Source organism: Glandiceps talaboti, chromosome 1 (assembly GCF_964340395.1).
Source record: "Glandiceps talaboti chromosome 1, keGlaTala1.1, whole genome shotgun sequence".
NCBI lineage: Eukaryota > Metazoa > Hemichordata > Enteropneusta > Spengelidae > Glandiceps > Glandiceps talaboti.
The window spans coordinates 20,462,342-20,479,133 of record NC_135549.1 but is presented as its reverse complement, the minus strand read 5'-3'; the positions used below and the strand labels follow the sequence as shown (position 1 = coordinate 20,479,133).

Sequence of the window (16,792 nt, the reverse complement as noted above, 5' to 3'; positions counted from 1 at the left end):
TTGATCAGCTTATCTACATTGTGGTAGTAAATACAGAACCTGTTATTTGGTTAGACGTGTGCAAATGCAGTTCAGTAATCGCACTTACACCAAACCCTTAGGAGTCCCACCTTAATGGACGAAGTTTGTTTGTCGAGCATGTGTGAAATGGTGCGTTTGTCCCTTATGCTCTAATAATACAGGACATCACATTATATTGGTAATGTCTAGAGTATGCACAAGACTGAAGTGATCTGAAGAAATTATTTTTGATAAAGTATCGCCGTAAAACGACTTCACCTCCAGAAGCATATAGCAAATGAAAGTGCAGTAGGAAAATACTACAAACATGAAGTGACACTCGTGCATCATGGGGTTCTGTTATTACTACAAATGTTTACCCCAAACAGCAAATTTTGTTTTTAAAAAACAAAACACAATTCTATGTTCATGTGATTTTAAACACATGAATCGATACAGGTATGCAGTAATGGTTTTGGTATTGCACCTCAGTGTCTGTGAAAATACCATGTGTACAGTGACTCAAAATACATAATTCATGTTCACTTTTTAACATTCTCTCTCTCTCTCTCTCTCTCTCTCTCTCTCTCTCTCTCTCTCTCTCTCTCTCTCTCTCTCTCTCTCTCTCTCTCTCTCTCTCTCTCCAGATCTTGTACCTGTTGGATAATGTTGGTATGACACTGTAGATAGTTGTTCCCAAACTTGCGACTTATTTCTTCTGAAACACAACAAATTTGAATCATTGGAAGGTGTGAGACAGTAGTGCACAACAATGTGGAAGAACCATACAAAACAGTTATACAGGACAGTATTAACTGCCACCCAAATCCATGCTGTCCGATCATTTTCTCGAAAACCACAAAGACCCCTGGTCATTGCTCTACGACGTGAAGACGGGGCGCCGTGGGAGAGAAGAGCAGCAATCGGACCAAAACATGTCCAGGAAATAACAAACCACGGTATCAAAGTATTGGTGCAGCCTTCCAACAGACGAGCTTATCCTATGCAGGTATAGTAAAAAAAAGCGCACAGGATCTTGAAGGAAATACATTACAAGCAATGTAGAGCTTGTTTTCCATTTGTATAACAATTTACTTGTAGTAAATGTTTGTGGCTATTATCAGTTTTTGACTAGCGACTTTAAAGTTGCACTAGTTGAGACTGGAATGTTTTTTTTTGAAACTGTTTTGTTAGCTATCATGACTTTACTACTTATAATATTATTCATCCTGAACAGTATTGAATTATCTGTGGGTTAATGTATTCGTGCAGCTGTACTGTTAAATATGATACAATAAAAACTGATATTTGGGTCCACACCCAAAATTCAACACCCTAATCTGATGTAAAACACCATTTGCAAGTACCGAGAATTGGCATACAGGACACACTGTTAGACACATATATTAAGTGGAAAAGGAAGATTTTTATTTGCCTATCTTACTTGACATCATTCTTTCCCTTTCCAGGAATACGAGAATGCAGGAGCGCTAGTCCAGGAAGACATCACGGAAGCTTCTTTAATCATCGGTGTCAAACAAGTACCGATTGAAAAACTTATCCCAAATAAATCGTATGCCTTCTTTTCACATACAATCAAAGCTCAGAAAGAAAACATGCCGTTGTTAGATGCTATGCTAGAGAAGGTAAGATGATTGTGTTCTAGTGAGTTTGCTATAACAAATTGTCTAGTTTTTTGGATGCTTTGTTTATATGCCTTTTCTGTAGAATATTGATGAAGACCCCATCATACAATGCACTTACATTCCTTGGAAGTTTATGAGATTTCTTTAATTTCAAGGTATTTCTTGAAAGTTCTGGAAATGGCTATAGTATTATCCCAGGAAATTTATGGAGAATGACGTTTTTGACATGAAATGAAATAGTTTCTAAGAATGTGATAACACTGGAAAAAGTACGTGATAAATTTCACATAATATGCACTATAAATTACAGGCACTAACTACTGTGTATTCATGTCAGTACACGTACCTTGTTGGTAATACCACCTTGATTAGTTTGGAATTAGGTGAAATGATATGAGGGGCTCTTCTGAGAATTATAAAAAAAAGTATCTTTTCGCAATACTTCTTATAAATCACAAAAAATACCCCTGTCCAGTGCACCCCCTTCCCCCACCGTATAATTGTCTAAGGGAGTTGCCTCTTCCCACGGGATGTTGCAGCATTAACAACTCTTACTGTTTGATAGCACTTAAAATGATACAATATTAAGTTTCAAATTCATGCAGGGGTGCACAAATTGATTGACCATGAGGACAGAATTCCAGACACAAATATAAACCAGAAGTGAGAGAGTTTTTTTTCTTTTTTTTCAGAATATCCGTTTAGTGGATTATGAAAAGATGGTAGACAGTACTGGTAAACGTTTAGTAGCTTTTGGTAAATTTGCCGGCATTGCTGGAATGATCAATATACTCCATGGAATAGGATTAAGATTGCTGGGATTAGGTCACCATACTCCATTTATGGTAAATATATGATTTGGTGTATTCGGCAATATTTGTCTTCATTCAGCCAAGGACAATACTTGTGATCTAAGGGGCCGTGTCACTACAAGGACAACACTTGGGACCTAAGGGGCCTTGTCACTAAAAGGACAATACTTTGGACCCGAGGAGCCTTGTCACTACAAGGACAATACTTGCGACCTAAGGGGGCTTGTCACTCTAAGGAAATACTTGTGACCTAAGGGGGCTTGTCACTACAAGGACAATATTTGCGACCTAAGGGGTCTTGTCACTACAGGGACAATACTTGCGACCTAAGGGGCCTTGTCACTACAAGGACAATACTTGCGATCTAAGGGATCATGTCACTATAAGGAAAGCTGAGTTGATATGTTTTTTGGATGTAATCTTTACTGTGTGTTTAAAAGTTAATCACCAAAGGTCTGCCTATTCAAACATTCAATTGACTGAACTCTAGTCTGTTTTTAGGACATAAATTATAAGTGATCCGATGACAAAAAAAAATGTCAGGGAAATTTCTACTCTTCAAAATGAGCAACACAATTCTCCCCACTAAATAATGATTAGTCAGAAAAATGTGCAATATCCTTATGTTTAGAAATTATAGTGTCTTGGGAGTGCCGTAAGTTTATTTCATATACTTGTACTTTGATTTTATACCGCAATGTATACCGTAATGTATTAAACCGTAATGTATTTTATATACAGCATATAGGTTCAGCTCACAACTATCGCAATAGTGGTATGGCTAAACAAGCTGTCAGAGATGCAGGCGATGAAATAGCACTTGGACTGATGCCAAAATCTATAGGACCTTTGACCTTTGTCTTCACTGGTGCTGGTAATGTCTCCCAGGTAAGAGTTTTGTTCTTGTCCTCCTTTGACCTTTGACTTCACTCGTGCTAGCTCTCAGGTAAAGTTGACCGTATGTATATATATCTCTTTCTCATTGGAACACCTTAAACTTGATAGGTCATGATCAGTGGTCAGTTGGTTATAAAGCATAAGGGGCATCATTTTTTTTTGGCTCATCATAACACTGGCTTCATCTATATGTTAAACTATTCATATTAAAAAGATGTTAACTTCTACATGTTTTTATCTGGAGTTAAGGTAAAAAGCACCATGGGACAAATTTCGCTGAAAATCAAAATTCTTGAGTTCTTTCTAAACTTTACCAAATCATTCATATAAAAAACCGGTTTGTGGTCCTTTTGAAATAATAAATGAAATTTGGGGTTTCACCATCTTGTTTTCAAGGCAATCATTAATATTTTATTTACCATAGAATAAACACAGTATTTGGCAGCCATATTGGATTGTAAAATGAATAAATTTCGAAGTTTATTCCAAAAATTTGTATGATGATCCCAGACGTTTTTTATTGATTTTACCTGAGAATGGGTTGGAGTTTACTTGAATAAATGAACAGCAATGTTTTAAAGAGTTTATTTCTGAGGTGCTTTCGACATTATTGATGAATATTGGATTGATAATTTGGGGATAAAAATAATCTGTGATATTTCTCTGTTAGATTTTGTTGAATTCAATGATCTTTATTTCTCTCTCATCTGGGTATATACAGGGTGCTCAGGAGATATTCAAAGAACTTCCACACAAATTTGTACGACCAGCTGATTTGGAATATGTGGCTAAATATGGAGGTAGGATTTGTCAGTAACTGTACATACCAAATTTACAAGACGATGATGATAAATTCATAATTATGTCAAATGAAGATGTAATTATTTGAACAAGCTGTGAGGTTTAAAATATATTTATGTTGTAGTTCATCCTTGTCTAAAGTAGCACATGCAGCAGACAGTAGTGTTCATATAGTTACATAAACAATTTTCATACTAATCTTGCATCTCATAACTAGGTTAAGGTATGCAATACTAGAATTAATGTAGGGCAAATCTTACTTTGGGAAATAAAGTCGTTTCTGTAAACATTGGGTTCTTGATTTTCCATCACTTATATTTTTTGTGCATTTGAAGAGAAACACAGAGTTGAAACTTGTTTCAAACTCATTATTCAGTGGAGGTCGTGCCATGCACACATTGCATTATGGGAGTCAGCAAGACATGCATATGTCATACAATTCATGAAGTAACACCGGTGTATTTCCTTGTTTTATTGACAATCAGGAATGCTCGAGGCAGGGTTTATGCGCAAAGACATGCAATGCAATTAGTGTTGGTAACTTTCAAAGTATAAACCCCACTCAATTAAACCTGGATTCAATACACCAAAGAAAGTAAGCTGTTCAGGAATAATGGATACAATAGTTGCCTGTGTCTGTCTGTATCTTGAATAGGGTGATTCATATACATTGTAATGTAATTGTTGCATATGTCTATCTTTTGCAGAGGGTGATTTAGATTTAATAAAACAAGGATTCGGACTATGTCCCTGTAATTATTTTGACAGACAAACACATAACATGCATAACATAAAACTGATGAAATCTGCATCAACCTCTATCAGAGGCATCGACTGTCGTCTTTGTATCAGTTATCTTGTTTGCCTTTACCTAATTCTCTTTGCATGAAGCTCACTTTATTCAAGCAAACGCACTGGCGTTATTTTGCTAGTTGCAGCAGAATATATAAATATTCATGATTTGATTTATTTGATGGTAATAAGTACTTAGGAGTGAAGGTGATTAAAACTGTATTTATTTGTAAATCAGCTATTCTTTCCTTTGTTCTAGATCATAAAACAATGTATGCCACCGTGATTAATAAGGAGGATCATCTGTACAGGAAGAACGGAGGAGGATTTTGTTACTCAGAATTTGAAGAACATCCAGAGATTTATGCATCAAATTTCAGTTCCAGAGTGAGTTGATAAAATAGTGTCCATGAATTGGTTTTGACCAACCAGAATATGTGTTTGATAGTCATTTATGAGACCCAGTATTTAAGTGGCCATATGGATGAGAATTGGGTATTTATTTTGGATGTTTAATTTTATGGCTTCCTACGTGAAATCAGTATATCAAAATGAAACAACATCGACCAAGTCTGTGTTTGTAACTCAATAAATTGCAAAAAGCTAAAAAATAGTGTAAAAAGTTTGTTATTGTAACGTCTTTTGCAATTTATTGAGTTACAAACAAGGACTTGTCATATGTTGTTTCACATCGATTCTTTAAGGAGGAAGCCATGATAAAATTGTTTTATATGGCCACTCTAAAAGCAGAAGTGTTTGAGTTATGCCAGGAATGACATACCTCTTTCTCCGTTTATGACTGAAGTGGCAGCAATTGAAATAATATGTAAATGGCTGAATTGAAATAAATTCTAGGTTATACCATTTGAAAAAAAATATAGTGCTAATGTAATATTTGAACCACTGGGTCAACCCAGCTGTGTAAAATGGGGACATGGTAGGACAGGGTTTGTTGTGTGAAGGATTCAATTATATACACTTAGAGGCAGCACAGATTTTTGTTCCGTTGGGAGGTTACAACATCTAGGTTCTAGCATTGTAAGTCTTTACCATTATCTCATTTAAGGAAAGTTGACATACAGGTATGCAATATTACACAAAATGTATTAATATTATTGCTCATTGTTTTTCAGTATGCACCTTGGGCATCAGTCATAGTAAATGGTATTTACTGGGCACCCACCCATCCAAGACTACTCATAAATGAAGACACCGCAGCACTTTTAGATCGTCACACTAGTCCAAAGACAGAGACAAGTGAAGGATGTCCAGGTTTACCTCATCGTCTTCTAGCTATATGTGATATCTCAGGCGATCCTGAAGGCTCTGTAGAATTCATTGACTACACTACAAGTATTGAAGCACCATTCTGTTTGTACAATACTAGTGATGTCCATGAACATTTCAAGACAGAAAGGTGAGAGTGATTCCATTTATGCCTAGAGGGGGGTAGCTGGTAATCAAGATATCCATAGACATTCTGGTTATGTAATACTAGTGACGTCTATGAACATTTCAAAGGTGATTTATTTTCACGTAGAGGGGGAATTCGAAACTGCAATTCAAAATATCCAGTCATTTCTCTGCTTGCACCAAGGAATATCACTGAACCTTGCACAAAGATGAGATATAGCAGCTATATAGTATGACACAACTTTGTTTTCTTCATTGTTATCGTCTTACAGTTTTGCTACTAAAATCCTCACTTTTGTACAGTAATTTCTTACTTGATAATAAATAAAATAGTATTATAACGGTTTTTATTGCACGACCAAAACATTCTAATAGGGAACTTGCAAACCCGCCATGTTGAATGTTGCACTATGGGAAATATGATAATAAATACTAATAAATTGTTACTGTAAACAATACTTTTACATTGTTTGCAACCACGAATGGTCAATTCATAGTTTACCCTGACTATTGTGGGAGGTTTTTTATTGGTAGCTGCAGATTAGGTATTACGATAACCACAGATAATCCCATAGTCCTTTGCATCTGAGCATGCTCAGTCTGAATTGCAAGTTCCTTATTACCTGCGAGTAACATTTCGCCTGACCTGGTCGACAGGCTTTGTCAAACTGTCTGTTTGTTATGTCATACCATTTTTTCTTGGTCGTGCAATGAGAACCGTTATAAAACTATGGCTAAATTCAAGTATCCAGCCCCCCCCCCCTCCCCCCCAATATGTAAGGATTACAACTTTACTTTGAAGGTGCTTTGCTATCTGAGTCTCACCAGTACATTACATAAATTATACATTCCTTTTTTTGGCACATTTTGTACACGAATATCTAAACATACACTTTGCATACCGTCTGCTATTAATTGTGATCTTTTGAAAGTGAATCTCAATGTGTGAATCTCAAAGATCATTAGTGTTTTGTTCATGGGTAGTTCTGAGTTTCTCGGAGGTATTTTACTGGTTTCCTATCAGTGTCTTTGAGGGACAATAATTGTGTAAAGTCTTCCTGTACCTTAGGTATTTTACTGGGTTGCCACAAAAACATATTGATTCACTTCCAAGTAATATTTTGACTCTGAGTATAAATTTCTACCCTCTGTTATCGTGTTTTCCAAATCCTTGTGTAAACACTTGACTATTTTGCTTTTTTTTACTGTGTTTGTGTTGTAGTTTTTCAGGTGAAGGGGTCTTGGTGTGTTCCATTGGCAATATGCCAGCACAGTTACCAGGAGAGGCTACGGACTTCTTTGGGAATTTACTGCGAACCTACATAGAAGAAATGGTGAGTAAAGTATTAACAAAATGCTGTCAGTCACAAAGTCAGTAAATGTGAGTGAATTAGCAAGTTGGCAAAAACGTGATAAGAGAATTTTAAAGTGAGATTTGAAGAACTGAAAAGTTTTGTATGTAGATAGGGTTGTTGATGTTTACTTTGTAAATTATTACACAATTTTTTTGGTTATATAATTTCCTTTTGAAGTATTTGTACTGTCATTGATTATTTGAAGAATAAGAATTGGCAGCTATATAGAAAGTATTTGTTTTTGAACATAATTAGTGAATACGGATTGATTTGTACATGGTTATTTTAATATTTGATCATGGTTTTCTGCCATTTTCATAAACTTTAGGTTCTGGAAAGTAATTTCATTATTTTTTTTGTATTATTTCATGATTTTACATCACATATATGCGTGGAGACCAAGAAACATTGAGTTGAAACTTGTTCCTTATTCAGTGTTCAGTATACGTCTCTTATCATGTACATGCATCATCTCAAGGAACTCATCAGACATGTATATGTAGTAGCTGAATATAAATATTCAGGAGTCTATATTATTATCTTCAAATAAAAATGAGTATTAAATTATCCCATGGATGTACAAGGAGTTGGTTGTTTTATGCAATTTCTCTCATTGGAGCACAGACCGTAATCTCTAACATTTTACCTCTGTTAATTTCCTCAGGCAACAATGGATGCAAATCTTCCTTTGGAAAGCGAATCTCAATTGTCACCAGTTGTCAGAGATGTGAGTATATATAAGTCTAAAATACCACAAAAATCCATGGTTTTATTGCTTTCTATAGATAGACAAAACAAATTTTGATACATGTTTTTAAACAAATTATAGAATTCTTTGTTGTAGTTTTTGCACTGCTTAGAAACACCCAAGATAACAGATTCGTTTTAAATGTAGGGGACTTTCATTTCATATCATAGATTCTTTTAATTGTGTATCGCTTCTATATTTTCTAGATTTAGTGAAATTTGAAGAAATAAAATCGCGTTGAAATGACACGGATTTCAACTTTATATAGTGATGAACGCTAATCTCACCATTAGTTCTATATGTTGGGATGAGAAAATAACTGTTTGTTGACAATTGGTAGGATGGCTGTACAAAAAACAGTAACACAATTTGAACAACACTCTTCTATACTGCAATGTTTGTGATATACTGTTGACTTTAACTTTAGATAATATCTGAAATTGTGAAAACTCACCACAGTCAAAAATTCCCTTCATCTTGACTATATACAACATATATTCAAGTCTAAATAGTATGATTAAAGTCACTAATAATGACCAAATACCTAGCTAATATCACCCAGTGTTTTTACTGCAGTTTGGAAATTCTGGTAAAGTTTGCGAAGCTTTCTATACCATGTACCATTATTTTTGATGGGGAACCCTGGTAAAATGCCAGGAAAGCTCAGGTAGATTTTACCTGCTAATCACCCTGGACAAAATAACAAAAAACACTGTCACCTCTATTAGTATAGTCACATTCTATCATTTCCATAGGCTATCATATGTTCCAATGGTGAACTTACTCCAAAATACAAGTATATCGAAGACCTGAGAAGGAAACGTGAAATGTGAGTATAACATATGGTGAATTTTCTTATATTTAAAAAAAAGAAATTTGAAAATTATTTCAAACAATGAATATAAGATATGCTCTACATCTCAAAATAACAAGATGGAATGTGCTAAATATTTTAAAATAAATACAACCATTTGTGCTGCTTTTATGAAGATCTGATTAAAGTTGTCATATGGATGATGATAGGGTATTTATTTTGGATTTTTAATTTCTAAAACAATTTTATCATGGTGTCCTACTAACTTAGAAAATCAATGTGAAACAACATATGCCAAGTCTGTGTTTGTAACTCAATGCACTGCAAAAAGCCCAAAAATGTGTAAACAAGTTTCTTATTGTACGCACAATAACAAACATTTTAAACATTTATCAGTCCTTTGCAATTTATTGGGTTATAAAGAAGGTCATGACATGTGTTGTTTCACTTTGATTTTTCAAGTAGGACACCATGATAAAATTGTTTTAGAAAATTCAAAATAAATACCCAATCCTCATCCATATGGTCACTTTAAAGGGTCATAACCTGAGTTTGTATGTTTCTGATTAAAGGAACATAAGGCATTTTTGTACTTTTTCCTATTATAAAGGGTTTATTGTAGTATTCTACTTACTTACACATTGTAAACAATTGTTTGTGACTATAAATGAGTCAGTGAACAAAATTGGTACATTATATAGGAAAATATGAAGGAAAGCCCTGTTAAGCCATCCACTGAGGCCTAAAAAATATAAAAGTTCGGTTGCGGTTACCCGACCCCCCACCTAGCTTTTCTGTTAACTGTTAACCCTAAACTTTTAAAAAACATATACAAGAAAAAATTAATAAAATTGCAAAAATTGTGAAATCTCACGAGAAATAGTGGATGCGGAAACTGACATCAACTTAAAAAAAGACAAAGTAAAACTGTTCTTCCAATCTGTAATGGCTATACATCTGATAGGAAGAAATAAATAACACAGAGACCATTTGGAAAACAATGGAAAACCTGACCGAGACACTCACACAGAAAAAATATATATAATAAAATTAAATAAAAAATCTACCTATCCCACCTATTCTAAAATTGAGTGTAACCGGAACCACACAATTCGTTTTATTAGTCCTAATACTAAGAATACCAGAAGACAATTTGTAATGTCATCAAAGGTATGCCTTGACATTATTCAAGATCAGGAGTATTTGTAAACCCCTTTGGAGTAAAAGAAAAAAAAAAGCTTGTAAACTCAGCTTCTATCACTTCAAATGCTCGTCAGCTTAAAAAAAGCTTAATACACTTGTAATACATTTACTTAACTCTTTTTTGTGTGTCCATTGTCAACAGAGGGCGCCGGGCAATCCAAGTGCCGTCGATCTCAGCATGGAAGAAAGTTCTGGTATTAGGAGCTGGTTATGTATCATCACCTCTTATAGAATATCTATCTAGAGACAGAGATGTAGCAGTCACTATTGGTGAGAATTGTGCATGAAATCATCAATTTTATCTTAAGTAGTCTTGGGAATTGACAGGAGTGTTCAGCTGTCAATGAGAGTGTATGGTGTGTTGAGATTGGTATATAGATTGTTGCAAAAAAGAGATGGGGGGGGGGTGAGGAGGGAGGGATGGAGGGAGATGAGATGAGATGAAATATCGGGCATTTTATAAAGCTATTTGTAGATTGTGTTATTTGAGTGACTTCTCTTAAATCTACATTCTGTCACAGAGTGACTCACCTAGCACTAAATCTACATTCTGTCACAGAGTGACTCACCTAGCACTAAATCTACATTCTGTCACAGTGACTCACCTAGCACTAAATCTACATTCTGTCAGAGTGACTCACCTAGCACTAAATCTACATTCTGTCACAGAGTGACTCGCCTAGCACTATATCTACATTCTGTCACAGAGTGACTCACCTAGCACTAAATCTACATTCTGTCACACAGTGACTCACCTAGCACTAACTAAATCTACATTCTGTCACAGAGTGACTCACCTAGCACTCTTCATTCACTCTCTGTATACAGGTTCAGCAATACGTTCTGAAGCTGAGAAGCTAGCAGAGAAGTATCCCAATGTTGTGGCCCATGATGTAGATGTACAGAAACATGTAGGATTTCTACAGAAATTAGTTAAAGATCATGACTTAGTCATCAGGTAAAAAAAACCATATATAATCCATCAACATTCAATGAGACAAAAAGTCTGTTTTATCTATTAAGTTACTGCATCGCAATATTTTCTCCAATTTGTATTCAGTTCATTTTCGCAAGCCTGAGTAACATTTTTCTGCAGACAGGCATCTGTTAAGTGCAGCCGTACGTAAAGAGGCAGGTGGTTTTATGGTGATGATTCAGTTATTCAAGTCTGCAATTCAGAATTTTCTTCACTCCAGTTCTTCCGCAGTCTCTATTCGTGTATTACTAACGACGTTAGTAAGTCTAACGTAATATAAAGCTTTTCAATTTCCAACACAAATAGTTTAGAAAAGCTGTTCCTGAAACTTTCATCCTTCTAATAAGGACTTCATCAACAGATTGGAGTTATTACTATGCTTTGCTCTTGTAATTTTAATTATTTGGGGTACATAAGATAATTATAGTTATAAAATTTGGAACGCATTTATACTCAAACCTCAAGAATATCGCTGGTAGTCATCCCAGATTAGAAACTCTTCATTTTTTTTCAACTGCACACAGAAATCTAAAGTAAATATATGTTATATTATTGTTGTTTGATAGTCCTACAGAATTCATTAAAATCATTGTAACTAAATTAATAATTTATGTTTTGTGTTTACAGTCTGTTGCCATATTCTCTACATCCAGTTGTGCTAAAGATGTGCATCCAAGAAAAGACTAACCTGACAACAGCAAGTTATCTGACACCAGCCATGGCAGAACTTCATCAGAGGTGAGACTTGACTCATTATTTTACACAAAGCCATGGGGGTGGGGGGGGTGTCACTTGGTCCTACCAATACAAAACGGCCAGTCACCAATTTCAACTAAAGGCAAACTCGACACACACTCAAAAAGTTTCATTCAACATCAGGCACGTATAAACTGTCACAATTAAATACTCACTTGTGCCAAGGACAGTCGATGACTGGAACAAAAATACGACAAAAAATAATCAACATAACCAGAGACAAGGAAGAAAACAGAACCAGAACAATTCAAACAAGCAGTTACAACTTTGAACAGAGTACAAGAGACAGAAACGTGAATGACTAATACAACATTTTTGAACACACCACATCCTAGTCCGATATGGGACGTTGAGTAATATATGAAAGAAGAAGAAGAACAGATTTTACAGGGCATACGTACCATTTGTTAGATATTGTTCCTCAGTGTTTTCTTTGTATGACTAGGGAAAGTATAGGTGATATGATTGTCATTTGTCATAAAATGAGAATATGTAGTTATAAGATCTGCGTACCACAGGTAATTCTTGGATAACAAAGATATTTAAAAAATGTTGGATAACACAAACATTCATCATTTTCATATCATATTGGTATATTTCATAATTTAATATCATACACCATCTACTTAGTCTTTGTGACCTCAATTGACCTTTCATTGAACTTTGACCCTATACTTGCCTGTTCTTGAAATGGTAATCTGATGTGTGACCTTAAATGACCTTTCATTGACCTTTGACTGTATATTTTATGTCTGTAGCGCTTTGGATGCTGGGATTACTGTAGTGAATGAAGTTGGTCTAGATCCAGGCATTGATCATATGTTGGCCATGAAATGTTTTGATGAAGCTGCTACTCATGACGAAACTGTAAGTTTATCCATTTGATAGATAGTTGATTTCCATGCCAACACGCTGAAACAGTCTTGCACTTGACAGTAAACCCAACATCAGATGTACAGGTTGCAACTTTAGTGAAATAACTCCCAACTTATTGAAAATCAGTTTAAATAATTATGCTAAGCAAAGTACACAGAGTCAGGAATTCTATATATGGTGTTGTAGATCAAACTAGCATCTTACTATTTTAGAATGATACATGTATGTATGTATGTATGTATGTATGTATGTATGTATGTATGTATGTATGTATACTTGTACTCCGGCTAGGCGTTAAATTTCGACTGACAGTTACAAATGAGGGCTATTGACCAATCAGGGAAAAGCGTGAAGACCGGTGTATCAGCAGAGTAGCAAATTTATCAAATGTCGGTGGCAGGAGTGTATTTGCTGTGTATGAGATCCAATTAATGGCATCCAGGGAAGAGTGATTAGACGCAGACAATCATAACAAAAACATGACCCCTGACTGTGACTGAACAGATAAGACTTCCGTTCACAAGTTGAACACTATTTTCGTAATAATAAACATTACCTCAGAGTGTATTTAGAACTTGAAGGTGAATAAAATACACATACTACAACTTGTACTTGCAAGGTAGACGGTATAATGGCAGGGAGAAAGCGACAGTTTGCTGTTATGACATTTGAGGACATAGATCAGAAACTGAAGACAAGTGTACTGAAAAATACACAGAAATACACAGAAAAAAATACTAGCTCATCATGCAAGTTTGGAATAGTTGGGCCGAGGAGAGGGATGAAGACGGAATGGACAAAAAAGTCACAATAATTGTGGACGATATTGCACTGTAGTTTGAATGGTGTATTTTACTACAACTTGCGAGAGGTAGACGGTACTACTATTGCTTCGTGATACACATTTCAAAAGTTTGAATGGTGTATTTCATTTGCATGTAATTAATATGCTGTTTCTTTACGCTAGACACAGATAAACAATTTCGCTGAAAGTTGTATTTTTGATGTCAGTAGCCATGTTTTGTTTTATCAGTGGCGATTAAATTTCATATCACTAGTTGCATACACATGATGGATGTGATTGTATTGAGTAGTTTGTAATATGAATATCCTACATAATAATATCAAGCAAATACATAGTGGTATGAAATACACTGTACATTGGGATGTAATTGCTATTTTTGTCGTGCAACATAGCGATATAGTAACGTGTGTGACATTGAATGTTGACACAGGCGTGTATCCAGTTTGTTGACACGTGTCAGCTTCGATTGGAAGTCACGTTGGCGTCAGGATGTCTTGTCGAAAATCAAAACATAAACATTGGGTGTATGGATTTTGTCCTGGGAAGAATATGACACCATTGAATTATTTGCCGGGGTACAAGATAAATGCCATCCTGGCAATACACGCCTCCTACGTCGGCGTGTATTTACCCGGACGGCATTTATTACAATTAATAAATGCCGTCCGGGTAAATACACGCCGACGTAGGAGGCGTGTATTGCCCGGATGGCATTTATCTTGTACCCCGGGAACTTCATTCGTGGTGACATAAGTAATATTCTTCCCAGGAAAAACTCCATACACCCAGCGTTTATGTTTTGATTTCCGATAAGAAGACCGACGCCTAAAGCCGATAACATTGATACACGCCATGTCAACATTGAAACACGTCAACATTCAATGTCACATGCGTATAATCGTTAAATACACGTTGTGACGAAAATAGCAATTACATCACAATGGACAGTGTATTTCGTACTTGCTATTATCATGGTTATTATACACGACATTCATACTACAAACTACTCAATACAATCATATCCACGGAACTAGTGATATCAAATTTAATCGCCACTGATAATACAAAACATGGCTACTGACATCAAAAATAAGTAATATTTTTCTGTGTATTTTTCGGTACACTTGCCTTCAATTTCTGTTCTTTGTCCTCAGATGTCATAACAGCAAACCGTCGCTTTCTCCCTAGCTGTCATGATACTATTTAGACTTACATGTATTTTGTTTCGTTTCACCTTCTAAATACCTTCTGCGGTCATGTTTAAACATTTATTAGCGAGTGAACCAAGTCTTATCAGTTCAGTAACATTCAGGGGCCATGTTGTTGTTATGATTGTCTGTGTCTAATCGTTCTTCCTGGTCACACACAGTCATACCCATCCCATCTGTATCAGTCGTTGGCCTTGTGAACATTGATCAGAAGTAAAGGTTAGAGGTGGTTATATAGACGAATGTTTACGCCGTCGTCAAAGCGTTCATACGCTACGTTTGGAGGAATTTGCGTCGGCGCACCATTGCAGGTCCAGCTGTTTACGCCGGCGTTAATCTCCGCCGTTGTAGCAACGTTGTCAACTGTTCTGACACGTTTTTTCCGACGGTGTTGATACAAACAGCGTTGTCGACACCGTCGAAAAGGCTCTAGTGAGAACGACCCTTCAGGGGCCATGTTTTTGTTATGATTGTCTGCATCTAATCACTCTTCCCAGGATGGCATTATTTGGATCTCATACACAGAAAATACACTCCCGCCAAAGATATTAGGTCAATTTGCTACTCAGCTGATACACCGGTCTTCATGCTTTTCCCTGATTGTTCAATAGCCTCATTTGTAACTGTCAGGTCGAAATTTAACGCCCACCCGGAGTACACAAGTATGTATGTATGTATGTATGTATGTATGTATGTGTGGTGATTTTCCTCAGTTCATTTACTTTACAGGTCACATCCTTTATATCTTATTGTGGTGGATTGCCAGCACCTGAGTGTTCTGATAATCCTCTGAGATACAAATTCAGGTGAGTTGTATAAACCTGCCTACGTGTGTCTGTGTCTGTGTCTGTGTGGGTTTGTGTCTGTGTATGTGTCAGTGTCTATGTCTGTGATTATGTGTCTTATCAGGCTGTGTGAAGCTTTCTGTCTGAATGTGTGTCTGTGTGTGTGTGTGTGTGCATGCATGTATTGTGTATGTATGTATACATACATGTGTATGTGTGTGTGTGTGTGTGTGTGTGTGTTTGTGTTTGTGTGTGTATAACATCTGGATTTCTATTTGCTTGTGTGTGTCTGTACTTATAGTGCATGTGAATGCACATGTTACAGGTTTGTATGATGCAGGCAATATGTATGTCTCTCTGTGTGTATAATAAATTGAAAAATAGTCAATTATCGCCTGTTATGCTTAAGTGCAGTGTTTTACACTTGATTGTTCTCCTTAAATTTTCTTACATTTTCTCCCATAGTTGGAGCCCCCGTGGCGTACTGTTAAACACAATGGGTGAAGCCAAGTACTTGAAAGATGGAAAGGTTATTCATATACCAGCAGGGGGTGCACTCCTAGACAATGTAGAACATATGAACTTTCTTCCTGGTTTCAATCTGGAAGGATTCCCAAACAGAGACTCTACTATATACAAGGAGGAGTATGGTATTCACGCTGCCAACACAATTCTACGTGGAACACTTCGGTACAGAGTATGTAGTTTTTATCCTCTGTAGCTGTAGATAACAAAATAGACAAATGCTCATATACTTTGGATACATAGATATGTCAGTTGTCAAGATGATAATCAAGCAAGAATGAATGGTCATAGACTTGTTACCAATAAAAATGTTCTATTTGGACTCAAATCCCAAATCTTTGTGGCTTTCTCTCTAGCATTGCCAGTGTTGCAGTAACAGT

At 35.9% G+C, this 16,792-nt stretch overlaps 1 protein-coding gene across 1 annotated transcript in view; it reads left to right on the top strand.

Annotated features, from left to right (window-relative positions):
* The first annotated feature begins 772 nt into the window (after positions 1-772).
* LOC144432807 (alpha-aminoadipic semialdehyde synthase, mitochondrial-like) overlaps positions 773-16,792 on the top strand; it is a 20,825-nt gene continuing 4,805 nt past the window's right edge. The window contains exons 1-16 of the mRNA XM_078121090.1: positions 773-1,009; positions 1,470-1,646; positions 2,339-2,491; positions 3,200-3,346; positions 4,077-4,155; positions 5,208-5,335; positions 6,082-6,365; positions 7,584-7,695; positions 8,381-8,443; positions 9,220-9,293; positions 10,624-10,751; positions 11,310-11,439; positions 12,085-12,195; positions 12,972-13,080; positions 15,832-15,908; positions 16,353-16,584. Coding sequence (XP_077977216.1) covers positions 773-1,009; positions 1,470-1,646; positions 2,339-2,491; positions 3,200-3,346; positions 4,077-4,155; positions 5,208-5,335; positions 6,082-6,365; positions 7,584-7,695; positions 8,381-8,443; positions 9,220-9,293; positions 10,624-10,751; positions 11,310-11,439; positions 12,085-12,195; positions 12,972-13,080; positions 15,832-15,908; positions 16,353-16,584 — 2,241 coding nt within the window. The remainder of the gene's footprint in view (positions 1,010-1,469; positions 1,647-2,338; positions 2,492-3,199; positions 3,347-4,076; positions 4,156-5,207; positions 5,336-6,081; positions 6,366-7,583; positions 7,696-8,380; positions 8,444-9,219; positions 9,294-10,623; positions 10,752-11,309; positions 11,440-12,084; positions 12,196-12,971; positions 13,081-15,831; positions 15,909-16,352; positions 16,585-16,792) is intronic.